The sequence below is a fragment of the Bufo gargarizans genome, chromosome 9, assembly GCF_014858855.1.
Source record: "Bufo gargarizans isolate SCDJY-AF-19 chromosome 9, ASM1485885v1, whole genome shotgun sequence".
Lineage (NCBI taxonomy): Eukaryota > Metazoa > Chordata > Amphibia > Anura > Bufonidae > Bufo > Bufo gargarizans.
Genome location: NC_058088.1, coordinates 28,847,019 through 28,874,554, shown reverse-complemented (window position 1 = coordinate 28,874,554; position 27,536 = coordinate 28,847,019). Strand labels below are relative to the sequence as shown.

The window sequence follows — 27,536 nt, the reverse complement described above, 5'->3', positions numbered from 1 at the left end:
GAACGGGCCCAGCACGCGGGACCTGAGCGGCGTGGAGCAAGCAAGTATTCATTTTTTGACAGATGATTGGGGCCTTTACTTATTAGATCATTTTTCCTGGGAAATCCCCTTCAAAAGGTACGGCCACCGAGTGCAGTTGTGTTGCACTTGCCATGCAATTGAGCACCGCATGGGCCGCAGAGAGCTCTGACTAATGAGACTGCACTGTTTAGGCTACTTTCACACTAGCGTTCGTCGGTCCGCTCGTGAGCTCCGTTTGAAGGGGCTCACGAGCGGACCCGAACGCAGCCGTCCAGCCCTGATGCAGTCTGAATGGAGCGGATCCGCTCAGACTGCATCCGTTCGGGTGTCCGCCTGGCCGTGCGGAGGCGTGCGGATCCGCCCAGACTTACAATGTAAGTCAATGGGGACGGATCCGTTTGAAGATGCCACAATATGGCTCAATCTTCAGGCGGATCCGTCCCCCATTGACTTTACATTGAAAGTCTGGACGGATCCGTACGAGGCTATTTTCACACTTAGCTGTTATATGCTAAAAATAATGCAGACGGATCCGTTCTGAACGGAGCCTCCGTCTGCATTATTATGATCGGATCCGTTCAGAACGGATCCGATCGAACGCTAGTGTGAAAGTAGCCTTAGTCGTTCTACTTCTTATCCAACCCCTATAATGCCCCCAAAATGCCCTGGCACCTCATACTTACCCTGCTCCCTAGTACCTATGCCGCTTCTGATGCCCGCACGGCCGCCTCTGAGTCTCCCTGTTGCGCGGCTCAAAACATCCGGCAATGGGGAGGGGGTGTCATCTAAAAGCAGGCTGCGATGGAAACGAGCCTCCCTAACATTGCAAGTAACGCTAGGGAAGCACGTTCCCTTCGCGGCCTGCTATTGCCCCCCCCCCCCCCCCCTCACATTCCCAGATGAAGTGATCAGCGCGACAAGGAGAGGCAGCAGCGGACGTGCGGGCATTAGAAGCAAAGCGGGTGCTGGGGAGCAGGGTAAGTATAACCAGTATGAGGGGCCCGGGCATTTCGGGGGCATTATAGGGGTTGGATAACAACTTTAATGGCCGCACAGCATCACAAGCGCCACACGACTGCACCATGTGGTCATACCCTAAGGCTGGCAACTCCTTCAATTGGAATATAAGACTAACATGTTATATATCTATCTATATATAGGGGGGATTTTTTTCAAAACTGGTATAAAGTAGAACTGGCTTAGTTTCCCGTAGCAACCAATCAGCTTCCAGCTTCCATTTTCCAAATAAGCTCTGAAAAATGAAAGGTGGAATCTGATTGGTTGCTATGGGCAACTAAGCCAATTCTACGTTACACCAGGTTTGATAAATCTCCCCCATAGTTTTTATCTCCCAATCCAATTTTACTGTAAAAACTGTAAAAAGTCCCAGGGATTCCTGCTAGCTGCCAACCATTTCACAAGAGTCACGATGGTGCAGCAGCGGCTTTGCCATATTACAAATGAAGATGCAACATCTGTATTAAATAAGCACAAGCTGCATCATCACAGGAAGTATACAGCAAAGCAAAAGCCTCATTGGTAGAACTGGTAAGCTTTGCCACCAGCACGCTGGCATTGTGGGCACTGTAGTCCTACTGCCGCCCGCTCCTAGATAGCTTAACCACAAAGTAAACTACATCTCCCAGAAGTCCCTGTTCCTACCCTGTGCTGTAGACTGCGGGTCAGCCAATCCACGCGCAAAGATGATTATATCCCTCCGCCCACCAGCAGGGATCCCTCCGCCCAACAGCACAGGCTGAGTCCTTGATTACAATAAGGTAGGGTACGAATTTGTGTGTTGTGGGGGAATGTTGTCACAGGAGCACATGACGGCGAGGTGCAGCGTCCACCCTGCAGTGGTGCGGTGCTGTGGCTGCCGTGTGACAGGCTCGCAGCCCAGCAGAAGTCACAGGCAGTGCTGCCCCGATATCAGAGGGATTATATATATACATATACACACTGCACCTGACATTATAGCATTGGGAGGCTGCTGCATACATGTCACTTGGTATATACCAGTAGTACACACCGTATATGCCCCTAGCGCTGGGTCTGAGCGCGGTTATATTTAGATCACACCCTGGTTGTGTAGTATTCGGTATTAATTGTGACGCTGTTTCCTTAACGTAATAGGATTTTATCCAAGTTGACCTTTCTGACATGTGAATATGGAGACTAACATCACCAAATCTTCAGTTTGTGTCCGTGCCGCCTTTTTTGCGGATTGGACGCAGACTCATTCGTTTTAATGGGTGAATAAGATAGAACATGTCCGTTTTGCCGACAAGAATAGGGATTATTACAATCGTACCTGCAAAAAGTGCAGGGTGCACACAGACCCCGGCTGTATTTTGCAGATTTGCGCTTTGTGGACTGTATTTTGCAGATCTGCCTTTTCAAACAGCTGATTGGCAGTGGTCCCGGGTGTCGGACCCCCACCGATCAGATACTGATGACCTATCCAGAGGAAAACCCCTTTAAGACCAGTGTTTTGTACACCAGCCTTAAAGGGGTTGTCTGGGATTGAGGACTTTGTTCCATTAGTACAAGACAGACAAACATATAACCTACATCCATGTCCTACCTTTTTCCACAGGTTTCTCAAGCCCCGTTTTCTTATAGGAAATTCTTTGTCGGAAGTGAACTCTTCTTAGACTCAGTGACGTACCGGGTCCCTTGCAGGAGCGCTGAAGCCTCTTCTTCCGGCTGCTCAGGGAGCCCGGTGATGTCACTGGCACTGATGGGCGGGCTTTAGCGCTGCTCTAGCCAGTAAAACAGCTAGGGCAGCGCTAAAGCCCGCCCATCTCAGCCGGTGATGTCACTGAACACACTGCCCGGGTGTCAGGGGGGCTGCCTGGGTGAAAACGGGGATATGTCCGGGTTCAGCTCTGAACCCGACAACCCCTTTAAGGCATACTTGGCATCTTTCAGTAGTTGGTGTCTGGGAGATGTATGATCATGGTACCCAGTATTTTCAGGGCATGGGCATGGCCCCTTTTCAGAGTCTCTGCCCTCTTCTCAAAATGCCCCTCTCCTTTTTGTGGTATGTTACAGCCCATTTCATTCTGCATCACGCCCCCACCCCCCCCTCAGAGTACGTATGAGCGACATGGCTGCGTCTAATGATACACCATCCTGGTACCACATGGAGATAGAGGAACGGCTGCTACAACCTTCCATGAGCTGTGCGTGAGATTTGCTGACTCCGGTCTTGACATTACCATGTAAATAGCTGGCAGGGTCAGGCATACTAATGGCGCTTATTTTTTTCTATGTGCTGCTCCCTTTGACTGCTGTGCCCTCTGTTCTTTCCCGCCTGGTATGTAAATCCATACCATCGGTACAGGGAGGAGGAGATGGCTGTTTCTCAAGGGGCGTCTCCTTCTCCCTGGCTGTGAGCTGGCCAATCGGGGAGAGAAAAAAACACGCCTTCTGGAGTGGAGAGGGCGCCATCTTTAAAGGTTATGTACAGCTTCATCTCCCATCGAAAACAAAGGCATATTAAGTACTACTATTGGCGGCCTTTTGGCACTGATTCGCTCTGCTTTCACACAGCAGACACCTGGGGCTAATGTCTGTGATCGGCGATGACGCCATAGCCGCTGGGTGCATGCTGTTTCACACAGCAGACACCTGGGACTAATGTCTGCGATTGGCAAGGACGCTGATCACAGTAATTTAACCCCTCAGATGCCATGGTCAAATGTGAACATGACATCTACGCGCTGAAAACATGGAAGCGGCTCCCCATAGCAGTGATCGTGAGAGCCATTCATTCCCTGTGGCAGCATCAGTCGCCAAAGAAGGATCTGAGGCTGGCACAGCTGTGGCAGGGCTCCATAGGAACATGGCAAACTTCTCATAGACTTCAGTGCTAATCATAGGCATCACCACATTGGAAAACGCCTGTACTATTAAAATACAACGTTTATCATTTTGAATAAATATTTTTATAACAGAAAAAAATAAAAATGGCCGGTTCAGTTTTTTCGTCTCTTCACCTCCCCCCAAAAATTTAACGTAAAGTGATAAGATGGGTATATACACTTCGAAATAGGAATGGTATCAATGAAAAGTACAGATCATCCCGCAAAAATGGTTACCCTTACACAGCTTCGTAGACAAAATAAAAAGTTATGAGGGTCACAATGAAAATAAATAATTTTTTCTAAAGTTTTATTTTTTTCAGTATTAAAACACAAGAAATACTATATAAATGTGGTATCTGTGTAATCGTACAGACCTGTAGAATGAAGGTAACAGGTCCGTTTTACCGCATGGGGAAACGCTGTAAAAACAAAGCCCATAAAACTGTGACAGAATTCAGGTTTTTTTTTTTTTCAATTCCACCCCATTGGGATTTTTTTCCCATCTTCCCACTACGTAGTATGCATTATTAAATGCTGTCAATAAAAAGTACAACTTGTCACGCAAAAAAAACAAGCCCTCATGCGGCTAGGTGAATGGAAAAATAAAAAATGTTATGGCTCCTGAAAGGCCTGGAGTAAAACACGGAAATGCCAAAATGGAAAATCGCTATGTCCTTAAAGGGTTAATGCAGCCCGGTTTATAGTTGCGACCGTGCCAAGCAAGGACATGTCCTTTCTTGGCATGGTGGTGTCCTGACAGTGGCTGTCCACACGCGGTTTGGCGCCATACAGTGAGACTAGCAGGTCTGTGGCATTCATATTCAAGCTGCAGAGGTTTCTGCCTCACAGTAAGGCCTTTTTCACACAAACGTGTGCGCTCTGTGGCCGTATTGCGGATCCGCAATACACGGGCGCCGATCCGTGGGCCTTCTGCATCACGGATGCGGACCCATTCACTTGAATGGGTCTGCAAATCTAGAGATGCGGAAAGTAAGCACGGAACGAAACCCTACGGCAGCACTACAGAGTCGGAGGCAATTTTGGGTACCTGGAGTCGGCATAAAAATGAAGAGACTGACTCCGACTAAATTTAAATTGGAATAAAAAAAAAAAGCAAGTTTAAATGTCCCAATTCACAAAAAGTTATAATTAATTACTTCTCTACTGTAAGAATAAAGGCCAATGCATGCAGTGCGTCACGTTACCGCAAAACGAACACGTTAAGTGACTGTGAAGAAGCATGCTTTTACCCCTCACCCACGACAGCACCACAAGATGAATCCGCCCCCCCCCCCCCCCCCCAAAGAAAGAAAACCTGCAGCACAAAAAGGTGGAGACTCCTCTCTGCCCTCAGTATGGTTTCCGGTCTTGGAGGGGAAGCCTGTGGTTCGTCCTCTTCTCCCAAGGCTGCCCTGTTACCTGCAGCCCCCGTCTTATGCGGCACCCTGTGCGCAGGGAGGCAAGCGGAGGCGTGATGGCTCGGCGTTCCTGAGCGCTGGAGGGGCATGATGCTTCAGTGCGATAACAAGCACCAGTAAGAATCCATCGGCGCAGAGGCAGAAGATCCGGCCAGGGGGAGGAGTCTTGGCTGCGCTCACGTGACCGCCACTTTCGGGTTCAAAGTGAGGCATGGAGCGCACGGATCGGATCACGTGCAGGGGGTGTGTGGTTTAAAGCGCCACAGGAACCCGGAAATAACTGCCGGTGGTTGCAATTACTGAGACAGTGTCTGAGATCGAGAGCTGCAGTATGGAGGAGGAAAGGAAAGAAACTATGGAGGAGGAAAGGAAAGAAACTATGGAGGACCCGGTGGCCAACCTGACCTCGGAAAAACCTAAAAAGGCGTTTTTTAATTGACGTCACAAAAAATGTGCCTTATGCAAATGTTTTCTGGCTTCTGAATATAGCAAGAGTTTATGCCAGCAATGTATAGATAAAACTGGCTGAGGAGACTCCATCTTTTTATAGTTGTCTACAGAATTTCGTAAGAGCTGAGATTAACACTGCTTTTTCCTCCAAAAAGCCTGATAGTTTCAGAGAGGCTAAATCAAAAGAAAAGGAGTCTAAGGCGGTTTCTTTGGAGTCAGATGAAGGGGTGGAGGTCCAGTCTTTTGGTTTGGACTCGGACGCTTTGTCCCGCTCCTCGGATTCCGATAATAATGAAATTTAAAAGAGCTTTCTTTCTCGTGGAGGATGTGGATAAACTCTTGAAAGCGATCAAACAACAATGGATATAGAAGACATTATAAAGGCTAGGTCGGTGCAGGACATTATGTTTGGGGGGGGGGGGGGGGCTGGAGACAAAACAGTCTAGGTCTTTCCCTGTGTATAAAAATGTATCAGCCTTAATTAATGCAGAATGGCGTAAACCAAACAAGTCTTTATTTCAAAAATTTTCAAGAGGAAATATCCCTTTTCTGAGGACGTAGCCCGCTATCTGGAATAAAGCGCCAACGGTTTACGTTGCCATTTCTAAGGAAGCTAAGAAATCGGCTTTTCCATTCGAAGACATGGGGTCCTTAAAAGATCCCTTAGATAAAAAAGCTGAGGTGTTTCTGAAAGAGGCTTGGGAAGCCTCAACGTCTTCCTTCAGACCTTCCATCGCTTCAACCTGTACTGCCAGATCCCTTTTATTATGTGGTTTTCAGACCTAGAGGAACAAATAAAGAGCAAGAGCCCTAGAGAGGACGTTTTAGCTAGTCTTCCTACTATCAAAAAGGCAGTAGATTTTTTTTAGCGGATGCATCTGCGGACGCCATTAGATTGTCCGCCCACGCGGCAGAACTAACTCAGTTTGCAGGGCCCTATGGCAGAAAAATTGGAAGGATGACTTGCTCTCCTTCACAAGGTACTGCACATAGACTATCTATTCAGATCAGCTCTGGATGACCTGCTAGATAAGGCTGCTGACGAGAAGAAAAAATTTCCTATACAGGGCGCCTTTTTTTTCCAGGGAAAGGTCCAACCGATCCTTTCGCACCTTCCGTTTCTTTCGGGGGAACAGAGAAAATACAAAGGAAGATAAGTCTTAAAAACCAAGATCCCGAAGAGAAGGAGCAAGAGGTTATTTCTTCAACAAACAGACCAGAGGAGAGAAAGTCTGAACAGCAATGACGCCAGGGACCATGTAGGGGGAAGGTTAAAACACTTTCTGCCTGCATGGACCAGGATTTCCAGCAGCCCTTGGATTCTGGACACATTGAGAGGGGTTAAAGCTGGAATTTCGTTTAAGTCTTCCTTCAAGGTTCGTGATTACGGACGCAGCGCAAAAAGATGGAGGGGCAATCACGTCAGAAGTGCAGTCATTAGTAGAAAAGAAGGTCCTAGTGGCAGTCCTGAAGCATCAAGGAGAAGGTTTTTTCCAGGACGTCCCTCCATGACAGCACCCATGGAGGTTGTCCTATTGGTCTCTGTAGGGACAGGAAGCGAGAGAGATTAAAAGGCCCCCTCCCCTCCCACTCTCCAGTGTTCTTCCTGTCCCTACAGGGATCGGAGCAGAGAGAATCTTTCCCGACTCTGGGAATCTATTTCAGGGCCGAGCCTGGTCGGGGGGGTCTCCCTCTCCTCTTCAGGCTCTGGAGGGCCCTGGGGCTAGCACCTCTCTGGGTAGGGGTCCCCTAGCTTCCCCTGATACCTGTCTTTCCTTTCCACATCAAGCTGTGGGTGGCCGCGGTATCAGGGAGCCGAAGCCGCTTCTTCCGGGTTCGGGAGCTCTGGGATCGGCTGCGGCTCCTGCGCTCGGCGCTCCTCCCGTTGACGTGCAGGCCCATGTGACCGGAAGTGAGGTCACATGGGCGGAAGCAAGATGGCGGCGCCCAGGGAACGCTGAGCCCGGCGGAATGCACGCAAGGGGGGGTCGACTCTCCGTTTGATTGAGTCCCCCCCCCACCTGGATTTAAGGAGGCGGAGCCGCGCGGCAACGGGTGGACCAGGTAGGACATAAATTCTGTGTCAGTTTGATTGTCCAAGCGTGGTATGGAGGTCCAGATGTCAGCTATGGATTCTAGCGCAGACATCCCTAACCAGAGTCATGTAAGTAGTGAGGCTTGTATTCCGGTCCCTCTCTCTCTTCTTGACACTGGACTAATGGTCTCTCTCTCTTCCATACCAGGGAGAGAAAGACACCACGGTTAAAACGCTGGTAGAACCCAAAAAGAAACCCAGAAGATGTGCTCTGTGCTCAAAGAGACTGGGGGACACGCATGTAAAAGCCCTGTGTAGCGACTGCCTGGCAAAGATCCTCAGAGACGAACAATCCTCCCTTTTGGCTGATCTGAGGGTGATTGTGAAAGAGGAGATCCAAGCGGCCAGCTCTAGTATAGCACAGAGACCCTGTGCCGTCTCCCCTCCCCCCAAGAGACCCCGTGTTCTTAGGGAGTCAGATTCTGAGGAAGAAGGTTTATATCTGTCAGAAGGGGAAACCTCAAAGGGAGATGATGATCAGGGCTCGTCTTATATGGCCGACGACCAGAGAAGATATCTCTTCTCGCAAGAAGATCTAGATCCCCTCCTGTCGGCTGTAAGGCAGACAATGGATATAGAGGAGGAAGAACAGACTCGCTCGATACAGGACGAGATGTTCGGCGGCTTAAAAGCTAAGAAGAAAAAGTTGTTCCCGGTAAACGAGACCTTAAAGGACCTAGTCATAGACGAGTGGGCAGATGCCGATAGAAAATTGTACATTCCACGGGAGTTTAAGAACAGACTATTGTTCAACTCAGAGGACACAAAACTGTGGGATATAGTTCCTAAAGTTGACATTCAAGTGGCAAAGGTGGTAAAGAGAACCACTCTCCCCTTTGAAGACTCAGCCCAGCTAAAGGAACCAATGGATCGAAAGATCGACGGTTTGCTCAAAAGAGCATGGGAAGTGTCGGCCAACAGCATAAATACCAACATTGCTGCTACCTCCGTGGCCAGATCTCTGTGTTTATGGGTAAACCAGCTGGAGGAACATCTCAAGCGGGACACCCCTAAAGAAGAAATTCTGGCATCCCTGCCTCTCTTTAAGATGGCCGCATCCTTTGTAGCAGACGCCTCGGCAGAGTCCATAAGGTTCGCAGCAAAAACAGACTCCCTAACAAATACGGCAAGGAGAGCCCTGTGGCTAAAATCCTGGTCTGGGGATATAGCCTCCAAGAATAAATTATGCGCCTTACCTCTTAAAGGTTCTCACCTCTTTGGTCCGGTACTGGACGAGATCCTGGAGAAAACAGCGGACAGAAAGAAAGGGTTTCCGGAGGAAAAAGGCAAGAAACCCTTGCCCTTTCGTAAATCGACCAGCAGCTTCCAGGGCACTCCCAGAGGTAAAGGGAAAACAGGAAGGTGGAGCTACCCCAAAGGAGGAAGAGGTCGGGGTTTCCTTTTTAATCCCAACTCCAAGCCTGAGAAACAATGACGCCAGACCAGTAGGGGGCAGACTTCAGTTCTTTTGGGAAGAATGGACCCGGATAACCAAGAACCAATACATCCTGGAATCCATCCAGAAAGGGTTCAAGATAGAGTTTCGCCTTCCCCCTCCTCATCTTTTTCAGGCCACAATATTTCAGTCGACCTCCCTGCAGAATCAACTTCTGGCGGACATCCAAAAACTTCTGAGTTTGGGCGCAATAGTACAAGTCCCTCCTTCAGAAGAATTCAAGGGTCACTATTCAAAGCTCTTCCTCATAACCAAACCGGATGGCTCCAAGAGAACCATAATCAACTTGAAATTCTTAAACAAATGGATAACACATCACCACTTCAAGATGGAATCAATAAAATCCGCAATTCCATTGATAAGCCCAGGGGCGTTCCTATGCACCCTGGATCTAAAGGACGCTTATTACCACGTCCCCATTCACCCTCAGTACCAACAATACTTGAGGTTCGCAATCAAGAAGGATGGCAGGATTATGCATTTCCAGTTCCAATGTCTCCCGTTTGGGATCTCATCAGCCCCACGGATCTTTACAAAGGTAGTGGCGGAGATAGTTGCCTATCTAAGACAGAGACAGGTAACTATAATTCCCTACCTAGACGATTTTCTGCTTGTGGCAGACTCACAGGAGGAGTTAGAGCTTCACAAAGAATGGACTCTGTCTTTGCTCACACGTTTAGGATGGAAAATAAACCGGGAGAAATCAGACCTACATCCAGCAACACAAAAGAGGTTCCTAGGAACCCTCCTAAACTCCGTGACCCAATATTCTCTTCTTCCCCAGGACAAGCAGGTCAGTATAAGGGAAAGAATAAGAGCCTTCAAACTAAAGAAAAAACGGACTCTACGGGAAGCCATGCAAGTCCTGGGTCTGATGACCTCATGCATCACAACAGTTCCTTGGGCCCAATTCCATTCAAGAACTCTCCAAGCGGAAGTCCTCTCTTCCTGGGACAAGGACCACAGATCTCTGAACGCCAGGATATCTCTTTCGGACAGAGCAGTAAGCTCCCTCTCCTGGTGGCTGTTAGCAAGAAACCTGTCCCGGGGGATTTCCTGGAACACGTTACCACTCAGAACGTTAACCACGGACGCAAGCAGCCAGGGTTGGGGGGCTCACATAGAGGATCAGTTCTTTCAGGGCAGCTGGTCAGATACAGACGCCCTACGATCCTCAAACTACCGGGAGCTAAAAGCGGTCTGGGAGTCCCTGAGGGCGGCAGAACATCTCCTCATAGGTCATCATGTCCGACTTCTATCAGACAACATAACAACTGTCTGCTACATAAAGAGACAAGGGGGGACGAAGAATCCTCATCTCCAGCGGCTAGCGGATCTCATCTTCAGCTGGTCAGAGGAAAAGATCTTATCCATTTCAGCCACACACCTGAAAGGGTCTCTCAATCGCACAGCGGACTTTCTCAGCCGACAGTTAGTCAGGCCAGGGGAATGGAAATTGAACCAGGAGGTATTCCAGTTGATTTGCCAGCAGTGGGGGAGACCTCAGGTGGACTTATTCGCGTCCAGCAGAAATACTCAGCTGGACTGTTTCTTCTCACTAGACCCAAGAGGAGGACCACTGGCGGTGGATGCTCTTTCCCAACCGTGGGACATGAGTCTAGCCTACGCTTTTCCCCCACTTCTCCTCATACCGCAGATCCTGAAGAAATTGAGAGGGTGTTCATCCACGCTGATTTTGATAGCCCCAGCTTGGCCCAAGAGAGCCTGGTTTTCGGTTCTAAAGACTATGTCCATCAGGGATCCAATATCCCTTCCAAAAAGACAGGATCTTCTATCACAGGGTCCTCTGTTTCACCCCAACCTGGACAAACTGAACCTTACAGCATGGATCCTGAGAGGCAGACCTTAAGGAATAAAGGACTCTCGGACAAGGTAATTTCAACTTTACAGAGCTGCCGAAAACCTGTCACAAGAGCAATATACAACAAGGTCTGGAAGAAGTTCTCATCCTGGTTGTCACAGAACCATACAGATTCCGCATCCCCCACAGTGGGTTGTATTTTAGAGTTCCTTCAGGAGGGGTTCGACGCAGGTCTGAAACCCAGCACACTCAAGGTACAGGTTTCGGCTCTCAGCTGCTGTCTCGATAGTCCCCTTGCAGACCATAGGTGGATTAAAAGCTTTCTAAGAGCAGCTTCTAGATTGAGACCCACCTTGAGACAGTCGGTCCCCCCCTGGAGTCTAAACATAGTTTTAGAAGGGTTATGTGATCCTCCTTTTGAGCCGATTGGGCAGACATCCGAAAAATTTCTGTCTCTAAAAGCGGTGTTCCTTCTGGCTATAACCACAGCCCGCAGGATAGGGGAAATCCAGGCCTTATCAATTAAACAACCTTATCTAAGGATTCTGGATGACCGCATAATCTTGAGGCCGGATCCAGCTTTTCTTCCCAAGGTGGTCTCTACTTTCCATAGAGAACAGGAGCTAACACTCCCTTCATTTTGTTCCTTTCCCAAAAATATACAGGAGGAAAGATTCCAGAGGCTGGACGTTAGAAGAACAATCCTAGCCTATCTGGACAGAACCAGTTCCTGGAGGAGATCAAGTAATCTGTTCATCCAGTTCGGTGGGAAAAATAGAGGCTTGAAAGCATCAAAACAGACGCTGGCACGGTGGATTAAGGACACCATCAGAGAAACATACAGACTGCAGGAAATGGCCTGCCCCTTAAATCTGAAGGCACATTCCACGAGAGCGATGGCAACTTCCTGGGCTGAAAGGGCCGACGCTACAGTTGACCAGATTTGCAAGGCTGCGACCTGGTCTAACTTCCTGACTTTCGCCAAGCATTATAGGCTTGATGTATTGGCCGGACAGGACTTGGCCTTTGGGCGAAAAGTCCTTCAGGCAGTAGTCCCCCCCTAGGAGATTCAGTTGTTAGTTCTCCATGGGTGCTGTCATGGAGGGACGTCCTGGAAATACTGGTTTAGTTTACCGGTAAATCCTTTTCCAGGAGTCCGACATGACAGCACCCTGTACTACCCTCCCTGTTATGCTGGTTCCAGCCTTGTAAGCAGTGTGAATATAACATTGTATTAATAAAGGTGTTGGATCCTATCCGGTGTAGTAATTTGAAAGAACACTGGAGAGTGGGAGGGGAGGGGGCCTTTTAATCTCTCTCGCTTCCTGTCCCTACAGAGACCAATAGGACAACCTCCATGGGTGCTGTCATGTCGGACTCCTGGAAAAGGATTTACCGGTAAACTAAACCAGTATTTTTTTCCTCTCTATTTTTGGTAAAAACGCCCGATGGTTCTTAAAGAACCATAATCAATTTAAAGAAACTGAACCATTTTCTCCTAGAGAAAAAGTTCAGAATGGAGACTATCAACTCAACGATAAATCTACTCTTCCCAGGATGCGTCATGGCAGTTCTGGACTTGAAGGACGCCTATCTCCATGTTCCGATTTATCAGGACTATCAGAAATACCTGAGATTTGCAGTTCAGGTGGAAGGGGTATTAAAACACTGGCAGTTCCAGGCACTCCCATTTGGTTTAGCAATGTCCCCCAGGGTCTTCACCAAAGTGATGGCAGAAATGTCAGCTCACATCCGGGAAAAGGACATATTATTTATGCCTTATCTCGACAACTTTTTGGTTGTGGCAGAAACAGAGAGCCTGGGACTTGGCAGTCTTGGAAGTAATCCGCATCTTGAGGAAGCTGGGTTGGATTCTCAACGGCAGGAAGTCAAAGCCAAGACCTATTCAACGTCAACAGTTCCTGGGGCTAATCTTGGACTCCGGACTCCAGAAGTGTTTTTTGACAGAAGAGAAGATAGCCGGTATACGACAGAAAATTCAAAACTTACAGTGATCCGGGGATGATCTATTAAGAAAAGGTATGTCGATCTTTGGGAGCTTGACTTCCTGCATCCCAGCCGTCACTTAGGCACATTTCCATACAAGAGAGCTGCACTGGGCGATTCTAGAGACTTGGCAGAAAGAGTTTGCCTCTAGATATAAAATTCACAATATCCTTCCAGACCTTACTCAACCTAAAGTGGTGGTTGAGGACAGACAATTTAAATCAAGGTCTTCCTTGGCTAAAGAACAAGATTGTTTGTTTGTCTGACAGACGCAGGTCCGTGGGGCCCACATTCAGAAGTTATCCTTTTAGGGACGTTGGAAGGGAAGCTTAAAGGAAACCTGTCACCGGGATTTTGTGTATAGAGCTGATGACATGGGTTGCTAGATGGCCACTAACACATCCTCAATACCCAGTCCCAATAGCTCTGTGTGCTTTTATTGTGGAAAATAACGATTTGATACATATGCAAATTAACCTAAGAAGTCCTGTCCATGACTCATCTCAGGTTAATTTGCATATGTATCAAATCTTTTTTTTTTCCACAATAAAAGCACACGGAGCTATGGGGACTAGGTATTGAGGATGTGCTAGCGGCCATCTAGCAACCCATGTCCTCAGCTCTATACACAAAATCCCAGTGACAGGTTCCCTTTAATAAAGGCTTCCTCCAACATGAGGGAGCTCATGGCGGTGAAGGAAGCAATTCGGGAGGCCCTTCCACTATGTCTAGGCAAGGATCTAAGAATTATGTCCGACAATACAACAGTTGTTTCCTACATAAACAAGCAGGGGGGTATCAGGTTTCAGGACCTAATGCTAGTTCTAAGTTACATACTCCAGATGGTAGAGGGCAAATGCAGGTCTATCTCAGCAGTCCACATCAGGGGGAAGGAAAATATTTAGGCGGACTTTGAGTCGCCATCAGATTTCCCAGGGAGAGTGGTGTCTGGACCAGAACGTGTTCACCCAGATCTCTAAAAGCTGGGGTCTCCCGCATATAGACCTGTTTACCACGGCTCAGAACGAAAAAGTGGAGAGGTTTTTTTCCCTGTCTCCAGAGAGATCCCCCTGTGGGCTGGATGCTTTCCTCCACAGGTGGGATTTTCCTCTGGCCTACGCTTTCCCTCTGATTCCCCATGTGTTGAGGAAAATAAGGGAAGACCAGGCAAGGGTAATTTTAATCGCCCTATTTTGGCCAAAGAAAGGTATCGATCTCAGATCCTTGGGTGCTCCCGGCAACTCAGGATCTTCTTTTTCAGGGGCAGATTTTTCCATCCGCAGGTGGACAACCTCGACCTGACGGCGTGGAACTTTGAGAGGCAGTTGTTGAGGAGTAAGGGATTTTCTGACAACCTAACACCCTTTTAGGTAGCAGAAAAAATAACTGTCTATTTATGCCAGAACCTGGCGAAAGTTTTTTTTTTTTATCTTTCGCAGGTCTTCAGTTTAAAAACCTTCCAGGCTCTCCTCCCTTAAATAAGGTATTAGTGTTTCTTCAGAAGGGGCTAGAAATGGGCCTGTCTCCAAGCACTCTGAAAGTCCAGGTGTCTGCCTTGTCGGCCCTCTTTAACGAACGCTTAGCGTCTAATCCTTGGGTTATGCGTTTCTTTAAAGCCGTTTCCAAGTCTTCCCTTAATGTTTCCCAGAGAATTGATACTTGGGACCTAAATTTGGTTCTGCAGGCCCTTTACAGCCCCTCCATTTGAGCCTATCCATCAGATTAATATAAATTTTATTTCTCTAAAGCTATGTTTATTAGTGGCCTTGACTTCTGCACGTAGAGTGTCCGAGATCCAGGCAATTTCTATAAATCCCCCCGTACACAACTATCCTTCAGGACAGAGTCATTTTAAAACCTGACCCGGCTTTCTTACCTAAAGTAGCTACTAAATTTCATAGATCACAAGAAATTATTCTTATTTCCTTTTATGACAATCCAGCTTCAGACAGGTAGGAAATTTTTTTATTGCCTGGATGTCAGAAGATGTCTCATTCAGTACCTGAATGAGACTAGGGAGTGGAGGAAATCTTCCTCGCTTTTTGTTCTTTTTCAGAGAAAAAACTAAGGACATCAGGCATCAAAGAAGACTCTGGCAAGATGGATCAAGTCAGCAATTACTCTGGCATACTCTTTCTTGGGGAAAGAACCTCCTGAGGGTCTGCGTGCACACTCCACAAGGGCGGTATCTACGTCATAGGCTGAAAGAGCTGTGGTCTCTATCGAGGACATCTGTAAAGCGGCAGTTTGGTCTTTTTCCTTCTATCTTCTTTAACCACTACCGGTTACAATTGAACTCTCCTTCTGATTTATTCTTTGGAGCTTCGGTGCTTTCTGCTGTCATCCCACCCTAGAGTTTTCCTTGGCTCTCTCTCTCGTGGTGCTGTCATGAGTGAGGGGTAAAATGAAAATTACTTACGGGTAATTATATTTTCCTGAACCCACGACGGCACCCTTATATTTTCCCTCCCTTCTTGACTGGGAGTGTTTTCACGGGTGTTGCAAAAAAAAAAAGTAAAAGTAAACGGGAAAAGGTTTCCTGTCTTTGGGGGGCGGATCCATCCTCTCGTGGTGCTGTTGTGGGTTCAGGAATATACAATTACCCGTAAGTAATTTTCATTTTCATATGCTTCACTATATGGCACGCAACGCACAGTTAAGGAGCGGCAATACGTATACTTTCCATTGTGTTGTGTTCCGCCATTACAGGGAACGCAACGCCCATAGTTAACCTAGCCTCTCATTGATAACTGATTTAAGTCAATATGTTTTTTGCAGGACTAGAGACACTTGTATAAGTGAAGGGAATGGATAGTCAATAGTTCAAGACTGAAGCTGTAAACCATTTGAAAAACTTCTGTCATTCAGCTAAGGCTATAAAAACTTGTAAACTCAGATTGTTAGCTTAAACTTTAAACATGACAATGGGATTCTACTAGGGAAATCATGTTTTAAAAATAAATGCCCCTTCCTGGATCCTCCCACTGCCCCATCTTCAGCAGAAGATCACACAAAGGAGAAGGCAGCAGCAGCACCCTTTTTAAACTGGTAAAGTTCCTGTTCCTGATGTTTATGCCTGCTGCTACTATCCAGCCACTTGATTAAAACAAAAACAAACAAACAAAAAAACTTTGTTGTAATTATTGTGTTTGTCTTTTGCTTAAACTGTTCAATACAGTAGACTGTTGTCTTCCTAGCCAGTAGTTCTGTGGTAATGACATGTATGTTGCCTTTCTTTCCTTCAAAGAATGTATAAAATACCAAAAACTGAGGAGTCAGAGCATTTATCTACCGACTCCACAGCCCTGGTACTTCCGTTCCGCAAAAAGATAAACCATGTCCTATTTTTTTTTGCGGATCGAGGACCTGTTAAAGTGAATGGGTCCGCGATCCGCTGCGGCTGCCCCACGGTTGGCGTTTGTGCATTAAAGGGGTTGTCCGGGTTCAGAGCTGAACCCGGACATACCCTTATTTTCACCCCGGCAGCCCTCCTGAGCCTGGCATCGGAGCATCTCATGCTCCGATGCGCTCCCGTGCCCTGCGCTAGATCGCGCAGGGCACAGGCTCTTGTGTTTACAATAACACACTGCCGGGCGGTAACTTCCGCCCAGCAGTGTGTTCGGTGACGTCACCGGCTCTGAGGGGCGGGCTTTAGCTCTGCCCTAGCCGTTTTACTGGCTAGGGCAGAGCCAAATCCCGCCCATCAGTGCCGGTGACGTCACCGGGCTGCCTGTCAGCCCCATAGAGAGCCCGGTATGTCACCGGAAGAAAAATGCCTTTGCCCTGCGCGATTTAGCGCAGGGCAAAGGAGAGCATCGGAGCATGAACTGCTCCGATGCTCATGTCAGGGGGGCTGCCGGGGTGAAAATGGAGGGATGTCCAGGTTCAGCTCTGAACCTGGACAACCCCTTTAAGGCCTGCAGCACGGCCATGGGTCGCACACGTTTGTGTGCAAGAGGCCTACAAACTTGCCCTTGGGGGTGGAAAGCGGTGTTTATATACCTGTTCTCCTAGTGGTGAATGTTGGGACTACAGGATCAGAATATGCTCTACCCTTTCACCTAGGATAATGATCTCTCTTGCAGGCCCATCAGTACAGCAGTTTCCTTGCCCTTATGGCACATACTTCGTTAACTATTTGATCTTTATGGTTCTGATCTTCTCTCCAGGGAAAACACCATGACAAAGTGCATCGTGAAAAACTGTCAGAGTGATTCTTCACGTGACTGCGACGCCACCTTTCACAGCTTCCCCAGCTCCATCCACTGGATTAAGCTATGGCTCCAGCAGACTGGTAACACGTCCACTGACGTAGATATCTTGGCACAGGATGTTCTCCAGTCCAAAAGACCTGGAGCTTATCAGATCTGTTCAAAACATTTCTCGCCAAAAAATTACATGTTCAGCGGCACAAAAATGATTCTGAAACCGGACGCTGTCCCTATGGTTTATCGAGATGTGCCGAACATCTCAGAGGTACAAGACGTCTCCAAGGCTCCATCCTGCACAAAAGCCCAAGTAGAAAACGGGAGCTCTTCCCTTCCCCGGTCTTATCCACTAGCATTTCCCCCACAGATGGGACCAACCCTCAAAGGTCTGATCCAGGGAAGCCCAGAAATCTCTGAACCCGGGGATATGATACATGATTTGACACTGACCACTAAACTTATGGTGGACAAATCGATTGGCACAGACCTGCATGGTGGTAAGGAGGATGGGGGGGGGCACAGTAGTCTTATTCACCCCCCAAAAAAACCTGTTTGAAATATTCTTTATCTATCATTTTCTTTAGATTTTGTTGAAAACAAGAGCGAGAAGGTAATGAATAAAAGACTGTTAAAGCTAGCCATGGAAATCATCTCCTTGCTGACCGGAGAGGTGAGTGCCGTTATAATACCCTCAAATGGACCCCGGTGGGCTCCTGTAATACGCGATAATATAAAATGACAGAAGTGTGAATGCTACCTTGCAGGGTTGTTAGTATACAAAAAAAATAGTCAATTAAAAAACTCTATTTTGTACGCTAAAGTGTGACTGAAAATCTAGTGGTTGCCCATGGACTCTTCAAAGCCTCGGGCATTTTTTGGCTGCGCATGGAATCGGACGTTCAGGCTCCGCGTTCTCCCATAGAATCCATGAAATAAAAACTGTTGTAAATTTAGGCCATATAAAAACTAGACCAGGCAGGAAGAAGACGTGCCAGGATTAGTACAGTGGCATCTTGTGCGACATCTTAAAGGGTTGTTCTTATGAATAATATTACACACTTTTCAAACCAGCACCTGGATCTGAATACACTTATATTATATATTAAAACACCATGTTTCTCAGAAATGTGGACATATATGAACATGAGACCAACACAGGTGTCTTCAGCTGCCAAGTGCACATGTAACAGGTCAGCCAGTGTCATAGGTACAAATCTTCTGATGGATGCCCTTTAATCATGGGATCACCCCCTTTAATTAGTTATCTCCTTCTTAGGCCTGTGTCACACTTGCGTTGTTGTTTTCCGGTATAGAGATCAGACAGAGGATCTCAATACCGGAAAAAAAGTTCCCATTTAGTCCTAATGCATTCTGAATAGAAAAACATCCATTCAAGATGCATCAGGATGTCTTCCATTTCAGCAGCATTCAGTTTCTGGTCATAAAAACAGGGGAAAAAAATGGATCCGGCACTGAAAACAATGCAGGTCAATGGTGACTGATCAATCACCCATTGACTTTTAGTGTATTTAGTGATGGATCCGTTTTTTTTTGATTTCACACAACCGCATCCTAACGGAACGGATGCATACTGATGTGCAATCTCAATACTGGAATTAACAATGCAAGTGTGAAAGTAGCCTTACACTACACCTCATGTTGCTTTTTTTTTTTTTTTTTTTGTTTAGACACTTTTCAAAACTTTCTAGTAAGGCACAAAAAGTATCTAAAACCTATAATAAGTCAGGAACAAGGCATGGATAGCAGTTTTTTGCCCCAGTAGACCCAGAATTCTGATGCCTTTGGCTTATTAGTTGTGCCCCTCTGTATGAATTTGGAGGTACGGTATGGTCTCATTAGTTTATGGGTTCTGTATTACGGATTCATACCACATGGATTGGTAATAACAATCACGTGCATTTTCAATCAAGTTTCCCTTGAGCTTTAAAGAGGTTCTCCGGGCCTTTTAATATTGATGACCTATCCTCAGGATAGGTCATTAGTATCAGATCGGCCCCCGCCAATCATCTGTACGGAGAGACAGCAAACGCTGTGCGCGCGTGCCGTCTCTCTTCTCTCTCCCTGTCCGCTGCTGTATGCCTATGGGACAAGAGCAGTGGGCAGGAAGCGAGATGGCACATGCGCACTGCGCTCGCCATCTCTTTGTACAGCTGATTGGCGGGGGTGCCGGCTGTCAGACCCCCTCTGATCTGGTATTGATGACCTATCTTGAGGATAGGTGATCAATATTAAAAAGCCCGGATAACCCCTTTTGTGTAAAGGATTGAGATAATGCTGTGGAGAGTCTTTTGCAGGTGGATGCCTTCAGAGTCCTTTGCCCTCCTGTAGAAAGGGTGCCATTTGCTTTGAAAAAGGGACTTATTCCACACTGCAGGCCAGCAGTGGTACTTAACAGTGGGGTCTTATATCATACTGGAAGCAGTGGGGACAAAGACATGCAAGAACCAGGACTACTTTTATTTTAATTTTTTCGTTTTTTTTATATTTTGTTTGCACACCATGCCTGGCCATCTCCTGACGACCCCTTTAAGAAACATAATATCCATACCTGAGTGAAAGGCCCTCAACTCATCACTGAAAAGCTGACCTTATTGCCTACATATAGTGATTAAATGGGTGGAATTTAGTGACCGTGGGTTAATTATTACTAATTATATAAAAGCGCCATTAATTACATGGTGCTGTACATCAAGAGAGGGGTACAGAGGGTAACAGACTGGTACAGAGGGGGAGAAGACCCTGCCTGCAGGAGCTTACAATCCTATAAGATGTTTTGCTTTGTATTTGGACCTTAGTTGACAACAAAATTTGGGATTTAAAGGGGTTGTCCAAGTTATATTTATTGATTACCTATCCTCAGGATAGGTCATCAATATCAGATCGGCTGGGGTCCGAGAGCCGGCACCCCCACCAATCAGCTGTTTGAAGAGAAGGCGTGCGCCGTGCCAGCGCTGCCTCCTCTTCACCGTTTACCTTCTAGCCGTTGCATCTGCAGCGGTGAGCAGGTGTAATTAGACCCAAGCCGTCCCATTCATTTCAATGCTACGGAACGCTGTATAGGAACGAGCCATCCCATAGAAATGAATGGGACGGCTTGGGTGTAATTACACCTGCTCACCACTGCAGATGCAACGGCTAGAAGGTAAACGGTGAAGAGGAGGCAGCGCTGGCACGGCGCGCGCCTTCTCTTCAAACAGCTGACCGTCCCCCTCACACCGTGTAATATCTCTGATGGTACTGGAGACCTTTTCGATATCTGCTGTTTTCACAGATTTTAGTTTGCAATACCTATTCCAATGTGTGCGCCTCATGTATGAAAAAGAGTGCATGTCAAGGACTAATCATTTTGGTTACTGGACTGATGCTAAAACATATCCACTTCTTATTTTATAGGAATACGTAATGGTTAAAAAGAATCCCTCTCGACCCAGCAGTCCACACAATGGTGAGGTCAGTACTACTGTGCGATGCTGTCGGAGAAGGGTGGGGGGAGTCTCAGAGGCAGCCAGGTAGTTGAGGGGGGGGGGGGGGGGGGGAATGTATATTAGGAAATAATGTGGCCACTGTCCCTGTTAAGCTACTTTCACACATTTTGTGCAGCTCCGTCATGGATCTGCACAGACTGATTCGTTCAGATAATACAACCGTCTGCATCCGTTCAGACCGGATCTGTTTGTATTATCTTTAACATAGCCGTTTTCTATTGTCAGTGAAAACGGATCCGTCCCCATTGACTTACATTGTGTGTCAGGACGGATCCGTTTGGCTCAGTTTCATCAGACTGACACCAAAACGCTGCAAGCAGCAGTGTCCGCCTCCAAAGCGGAATGTAGACTAAACTGATGCATTCTGAGCGGATCCTTTTTCCATTCAGAATGCACTAAGAATGCAAACTGATCCGTTTTGGACCGCTTGTGAGAGACCGGAACGGATCTCGCAAACGGAAAGCCAAAACACGAGTGTGAAAGTAGCAAGTGGCTTGAAATCTCATCTGCACCAGGATCGGCAATGTTCACTATCGGGTGCTGTCTGAGCATGGAATGGACAGCACCTGGACTAACCACAGACCCACCATAGCCAATGGGCCAATTCACACGTGCAAAAATCACAGCATGTGACGTATAGGTCCGGTTTTCCTGCAGGACTTGCCCATTCTAGTGAAAAGGTACACTTAAAGAATTGTCCATTTTCCCCGGTCCATGGACAAGTTGGGGCTTGATCGTCTGAATGAGCCCTCACCTTCAGTGGCCTGGACCAAAATGCTGAACTTTTAAGCCCTCGGACAACCCTGAAATGCCCCAGACCTCTACACTTTATGGTAACTTTGAGACTCACTCTACACCTTTGCGATCATTACCCTGTTTCCGGGGGGTTCTGATATTAACCCTTATACTGCCCTAGATCACCAAGGATTTTCCTATTATAGGGGTATTCTGGTTGTTTATATTTATCCCCTATCCTGTAACTATTAGGCCTCGTTCACACGTCAGTGTTTGGTCAGTGATTTCCATCAGTGATTTGTGAGCCAAAACCAGAAGTGGAACCTCGACAGACATGAGGTAGAAGGGAAAGATCTGCTCCTGTTCTGTGTTTAGAGTTGCACCTGGTTTTGGCTCACAAATCACTGATGGAAATCACTGACCAAACACTGAAGTGTGAACGAGGCCTTAGGTTGGTGGGGGTACTACTGCTGAGACCCCCACTGATCATGAGAACGGTGGCCTGTACCCCCTGCAATGAACACAGCAGCTGGCTGGGCACGTGTGTGGCCACTCAATTTATTTCTGAGAGTTCCGGAGGTAGGTGAGTGCTGTACTTGGCTATCTCCGGAACTCTCATAGAAATTAATTCAGTGGCTGATCTGTTCATTTCAGTGGGGCTGCAGGGGGTACGGGGCCCTGTTTTCCTGGTCAGTGGAAGTCCCAGCGGTAGGATGCCCAGCGATTTTAATAGTTTTCCCCTATCTCTGTGATGGCTAACCTCCGGCACTCCAGCTGTGGTAAAACCACAACTCCCAAGATGCGCACTTGCTTGTTCTCAGAACAACACAGAAATGAATGGTGCATGCTGGGAGTCATAGTTTCACCACAGCTGGAGTGCTGGAAGTTAGCCATCACTGCTTATCTTGTGGATAGTTGATAACTTTAAACAACTGGAATACCCCTTTTAAGCCCTTAGTATTAGCAGCTTTACTATCCTAGACCACCAGGGATGCTGACCTGTAAAGTCCACTTGCTATATTGAGAAAATGTAGCCATTGTCGCTGTTAAGTAGTTTGAAATATCCCTACAAGCACCAGAATTGCTGACTAGGGTCACTGCTGTGAGCTACTTTACTGGCCTAGACCACTTGGGATGATGGTATTAACAGCTTCACTACTGTAGACCACCAAGGGATGTCACCAAAGGTTTGTTTTCTGGTGGGCCAGAAATTCTAATTTATCTAGATGCTCAGTGCAGTATTTATGTATGTATGTATGTGCTGAATGCAATATTTATCTGGACACTGTGTGGCGCTCTGCAGCTGGCTGTTGTATGGACAATTATTTGGGTTCTGTACAGCAATATTTATCTGGTGTTTTAGACTATGCCCAGTTCCTTAACTGCATCCCTTTAATGCTCATTTCACCTCTACCAGGTAAGCTGATTCTATAACTACTACAGACACAAACTGGGAGAGACGTCCTTATTACAAAAACTTAATGATTCTTGGTTTCAGGTACCTATAAAATTTGGTGACGTCTCGGTCTATTTCACCATGGAGGAGTGGGACTATATAGAAGAGCACAGAGACCTTTACCAGAAGGTGGTGACGGAGAATCCGATATCCAGCAGCCCTGTCCCAGAAGAACCTGGTAAGCATTTCAGATCTGGTACTAAAGCTTTCTATAAACGCTAAATGAGTGTTGACAGATGTGAAACCGGTGTGTGTGTGTGTGTGTGTGTATAACTTTTATTTCTTTTACATCAGAGATGTGCATGGGAAATGTAAAGGCTGTACTGGTCACTGAGGAAGAAGATGGCGACCAAAGCGGAGCCGAAACTGAACAGGTGGATGCGTCAAGCAGTGTGTATGCAGGTGAGTGATACTCATGGGTTTAATGTTAATTTTTTGTTAGTAATGTCTCATACCAGTGTTCTGTTGCTCCTTTATACAGGTGAATTCAGTACAGACTCTCCATCGGTTGGTCAAGCAGTAGAGGAGACGTATGTTTTGAACTCCTGGGAAACTTCTGTTGTCCAAGAGGCTACCTGCACAGGTAAGTTACTAGGATACATTGAGGTTAGTAACATGTTTCACTTCAGTATTGCGTATATTACCCATGTGAATAATCTATCTAAAACTCTACAAATTAAACGTGAACACCATGGGGGAAATTCATCAAAACTGGTGCAAAGGGAAAACTGGCTTCGTTGATCCTTTTCCTTTGGAAAAGGAAAAGATGAATCTGATTGGTTGCTATAGGCAACTAAGCCAGGTTTTCTTTGCATCAGTTTTAATAAATTTCCCTTACGACGTGTGTTCTCAGGGAATAGCAGAGCTGATGGGTCTTAGCATACCCAGATAAGCTCTGTCAATGTAAACTGCTGCACAAAGCGAATATTTTTATTATAACTTATTTTTTTCCTGGGGACCTGCAGTGCCTGTCATCAAGTCAGTGGGTGGTCATTAGGGTGTTAAAGGGGTATTCCAGAGAGAAGTTAAAATAAATCTTAAAAGTAACAAAGAAGCTATTATCACCTACACTGATTCCCCCTATCCCCCCCCCCCCTCCCCCCACTGCACTTCTGACACTGCTTTATTTTTTACTATCCCTGCAAAACCCCTTCAACCCCTGTATCCTAGTGATATGCCACCAGTGTCTAAGATGAGACAGAACCTTTTATCATTCTGTCCTTTGTGTATGCAGTGCAGTTAGGCTATTTGTGGAAGTCCCATAGAAATGAATGGGTAGTGCACTTCGCTGGCTTGGCCACCGCTCCATTCACTTCTATGGAGCTGATGGAAATAGCTGACCCAGTGTTCTAGTGATATACCACCAATGTTTGAGATTACACAAACCCCCTTTAAATGCCGGCCTTTGACAGATGTCATACATTGGCATTCATCACTTATAGGGTTCATTTGTTAAAAAAAGGTACATATCGTATCTTTTTTATACTAGATACTGTTGTATGATATATGGAACCACCATTTTATTAAAGCCATAAAAAGTCACACACTTTAAAACACTGTCTACAATAATGACCATGTGTGATGCAAATCATGTCCCAAATAACAACCAAAACCCTGGAAAAGCACTAGAATAGGCCCCAGAAGGAAGCCAGGAGATATACAAGCAAATGTGCATAACATCCAATGTGCAAAAAAATTTGAAAGTCTCCTCTAGGGATGAGCGAACTTCATATTTTGAGGTTCAGGTTGGGGTATATGCTGAATTGCGTTATGGATTCCGTTACCACAGACCTTATTGCAATTCCATGACGGAATGCCTTTAGAGGAATTCGGTCATAATCGAAGTCTATTGCCAGCATAATGGATCCGTCCGGTTTTCGTTATGCAGGAGAGGAATCCACCATAACAAAAACCGGACGGATCGGTTATGCAGGTCATAGACTTCTATTATGACAGAATGGCTCTAAAGGCATTCAGTCATGGAATTACATTATGGTCCGTGGTAACAGAATCCATAATGCAATTCAGCATTAACCCCAACCTGAACCTTTAAAATGTGAAGTTTGCTCATCCCTAGTTGCATCCTATACCAAATGCATATATTGGGGAGTAGAGGCTAAAAGGGAGTGCATCATATGTGTTGCGGGTAACAACCAGCTTCCTCTGGGGTCTCAGAGCTGCTGTGTTAATCACAAGAACGGTTATGGACAACATCTAGTTTGCTCTTCTTGGCCTTGGCCAAATACATTTTTCAAAATAGAAAGAGGTGGTGTTATTTTTCAATTATATTTTATACGTGCGGATCTCTTTTCAGAGGATGACCTGCAAGAAGACTCCTACACCCTGCCTTCATCATCTGGTAGCATGGCAAAACATAATGCAGCTTCATTTCATGGGTCTCAACTAGAGGACAGTGGAGAACATTTTCCTATTGCGTCACCCAGGCATGCCATGGAAAGTCTTGCATACATGTCTACTTCAGAGCAATGTGAGGAGCAAGCCTGGACCGCCTACAGTAGATATGTTGGTGACTCCAGTTTCACATCAACAGAACATCCCCAAATTAAAGAAGAAACCAATCAATATAATTACATGTACGATGAAGACGCTTCATACGGCGATCATAATCCAGTCAGTGTTTGTGAAGAACAGAATCAACTGTTTGAGACTATGAACAATCTTCTTATGCATCAGATGACACATGGCCAGTCGTCTTCAGTCGATAAGCCCTATGCTTGCAACCACTGCGACAAGCGATTCGCCAAAAGGTCCCACCTGGGAATGCATCTTAAGACTCACACAGGAGAAAAGCCGTACGCCTGCCCTGACTGCGGGAAGAGATTTAGTCGAAGATCGAATATGGCAACGCATTACAGGACACACACTGGGGAGAAGCCGTTTGCTTGTCCCAAGTGTGGTAAACGCTTCACCCAGAGTTCCCACATGGTGACACACCAAAGAACACACTCCACAGATAAGCTCTTCACTTGTCCCGAGTGCAAGAAATGCTTTACAAAGTGGTCATACCTAAACTTTCACTTACGAACTCATGGAATAGAGAAACTAAGTGTGCCTTGATTTCAGGAACGATTTGTTGACCTGCTGGTTTGGAAGATCTATCACATCTACCTTTGTGTAGACCTTGAGATGTACTTGTCCTGAAGTGCCATGATGGTAATACACATAGTGTGTGTTGTGTTCTAGAAGATGCAGACAGAGCCGGTGGGACATGACTCTTTAGTCCACCTAAAGGTTCCCATTGACATTGTAGACCTATGAAGACGACTACTTGGGTGAAGCAAGGGTTGCCATCACAAGTCCATAAACCACTCAAGATGTAAAGCACAGTACGGGCAGCTCCAACGACCACCTGCCAGTATCTGCACCATTCAATTGTTTGTCGTTTGATTGTTTTACGTTATTAATATTTTTTTTTCTCCGGTGTGGTCTTGTTTCTTACACAGTACATATATTTATATTGACTTTTTATTATATTTTTTATCATTACATAGTACAGCATGTCCCTTCCTCCCCTTTGTCATCATTGGCCAATGAAATTCACCTACCACTAGTTGGCAGTATCACAGTATTTGCCGTACGTTTTTGTAAACGTTGCCAGCATACTTTTTCATGCGCTCCGCCATTTGATCTTATAATTAATTGTACATGAGAATCATTACACGGAGTCTTTTCTGGTTCAGTCTCATAAAAAATTAGCCATCATGTAAGATGCTTGAGTTGAAGACTGGATGGGTTCTTTCATTACAGGCCCATCAGAAGTATTGTAATAGCTTTACATGAACATCCACTGTAATATCGCATACAGAGCTGAAGCGTCTTTATATTCGCATGGGGCATGTGTGCAATTAGACTACTCTTTGGTTAAAAAGTCGCAGCCATGTACATGTTTATGTCTACCTCGTGATGCAACTATTTTAACAAAATTGTTGTATGGCCCAACACAAAGCAGACAAACAGGACTACGCCAACCCTTGGAGTAAAAATTGGAATGTTTTTGCGCCTAATTAATGCATAAAAAACACACACCTACATAAATAGGCTGAAAAAAAAGCAGCATAAGGCCTCATGCACATGACCGTTGGGCTGCTGTGTCCGTATTGCGGGTCGGCAATCCACGGCCGCTGGCCGTGTGCACTACACATTATGGATATGGACCTGTTCACTTCAATGGGTCCACAATTCCGGATACGAAACACCGGAAGCACTACAGAGTGCTTCCGTGGTGTTTCTTTCAGTTGTTCCGCACTGCAAAAAAAATGACATATTTTTTTGCGGTGTGGACAGACCACAGACCCATTCAACTTGAATGGGGCTGGCCCGCTGCTGAAAATTGTCAAGCGAGGCACAAATGCCTCCAGAACAGGCGCACTTTCATTAGTAAATGCACCTAAAAAAATTTGACTCATGCACACAAACTTATTTTCTTTCCGTGTCCAGTCCGTTTTTTTGGGATACGGAACCATTTATTTCAA

At 46.3% G+C, this 27,536-nt stretch overlaps 1 protein-coding gene across 1 annotated transcript; it reads left to right on the top strand.

The window, feature by feature from the left end:
* Positions 1 to 1,753: 1,753 nt before the first annotated feature.
* Positions 1,754 to 27,536, top strand: LOC122946872 (zinc finger protein 436-like). The gene is made up of 8 exons (XM_044306737.1): positions 1,754 to 1,799; positions 17,308 to 17,843; positions 17,931 to 18,016; positions 20,761 to 20,817; positions 23,086 to 23,221; positions 23,338 to 23,445; positions 23,525 to 23,626; positions 25,358 to 27,536. The coding sequence occupies exons 2-8, from the start codon at positions 17,318 to 17,320 to the stop codon at positions 26,119 to 26,121; spliced, it is 1,779 nt and encodes a 592-aa protein (XP_044162672.1). The 5' UTR covers positions 1,754 to 1,799; positions 17,308 to 17,317; the 3' UTR covers positions 26,122 to 27,536.

Excerpts from the sequence above, each read along its gene's own strand:
- LOC122946872 (XM_044306737.1), top strand. The coding sequence starts at position 17,318 with ATGACAAAGTGCATCGTGAAAAACTGTCAGAGTGATTCTTCACGTGAC. Across the intron at positions 23,446-23,524 it reads GTCAAGCAGTGTGTATGCAG|GTGAATTCAGTACAGACTCT; the intron begins GTGAGTGATACT and ends TCCTTTATACAG. Across the intron at positions 23,627-25,357 it reads CCAAGAGGCTACCTGCACAG|AGGATGACCTGCAAGAAGAC; the intron begins GTAAGTTACTAG and ends ATCTCTTTTCAG.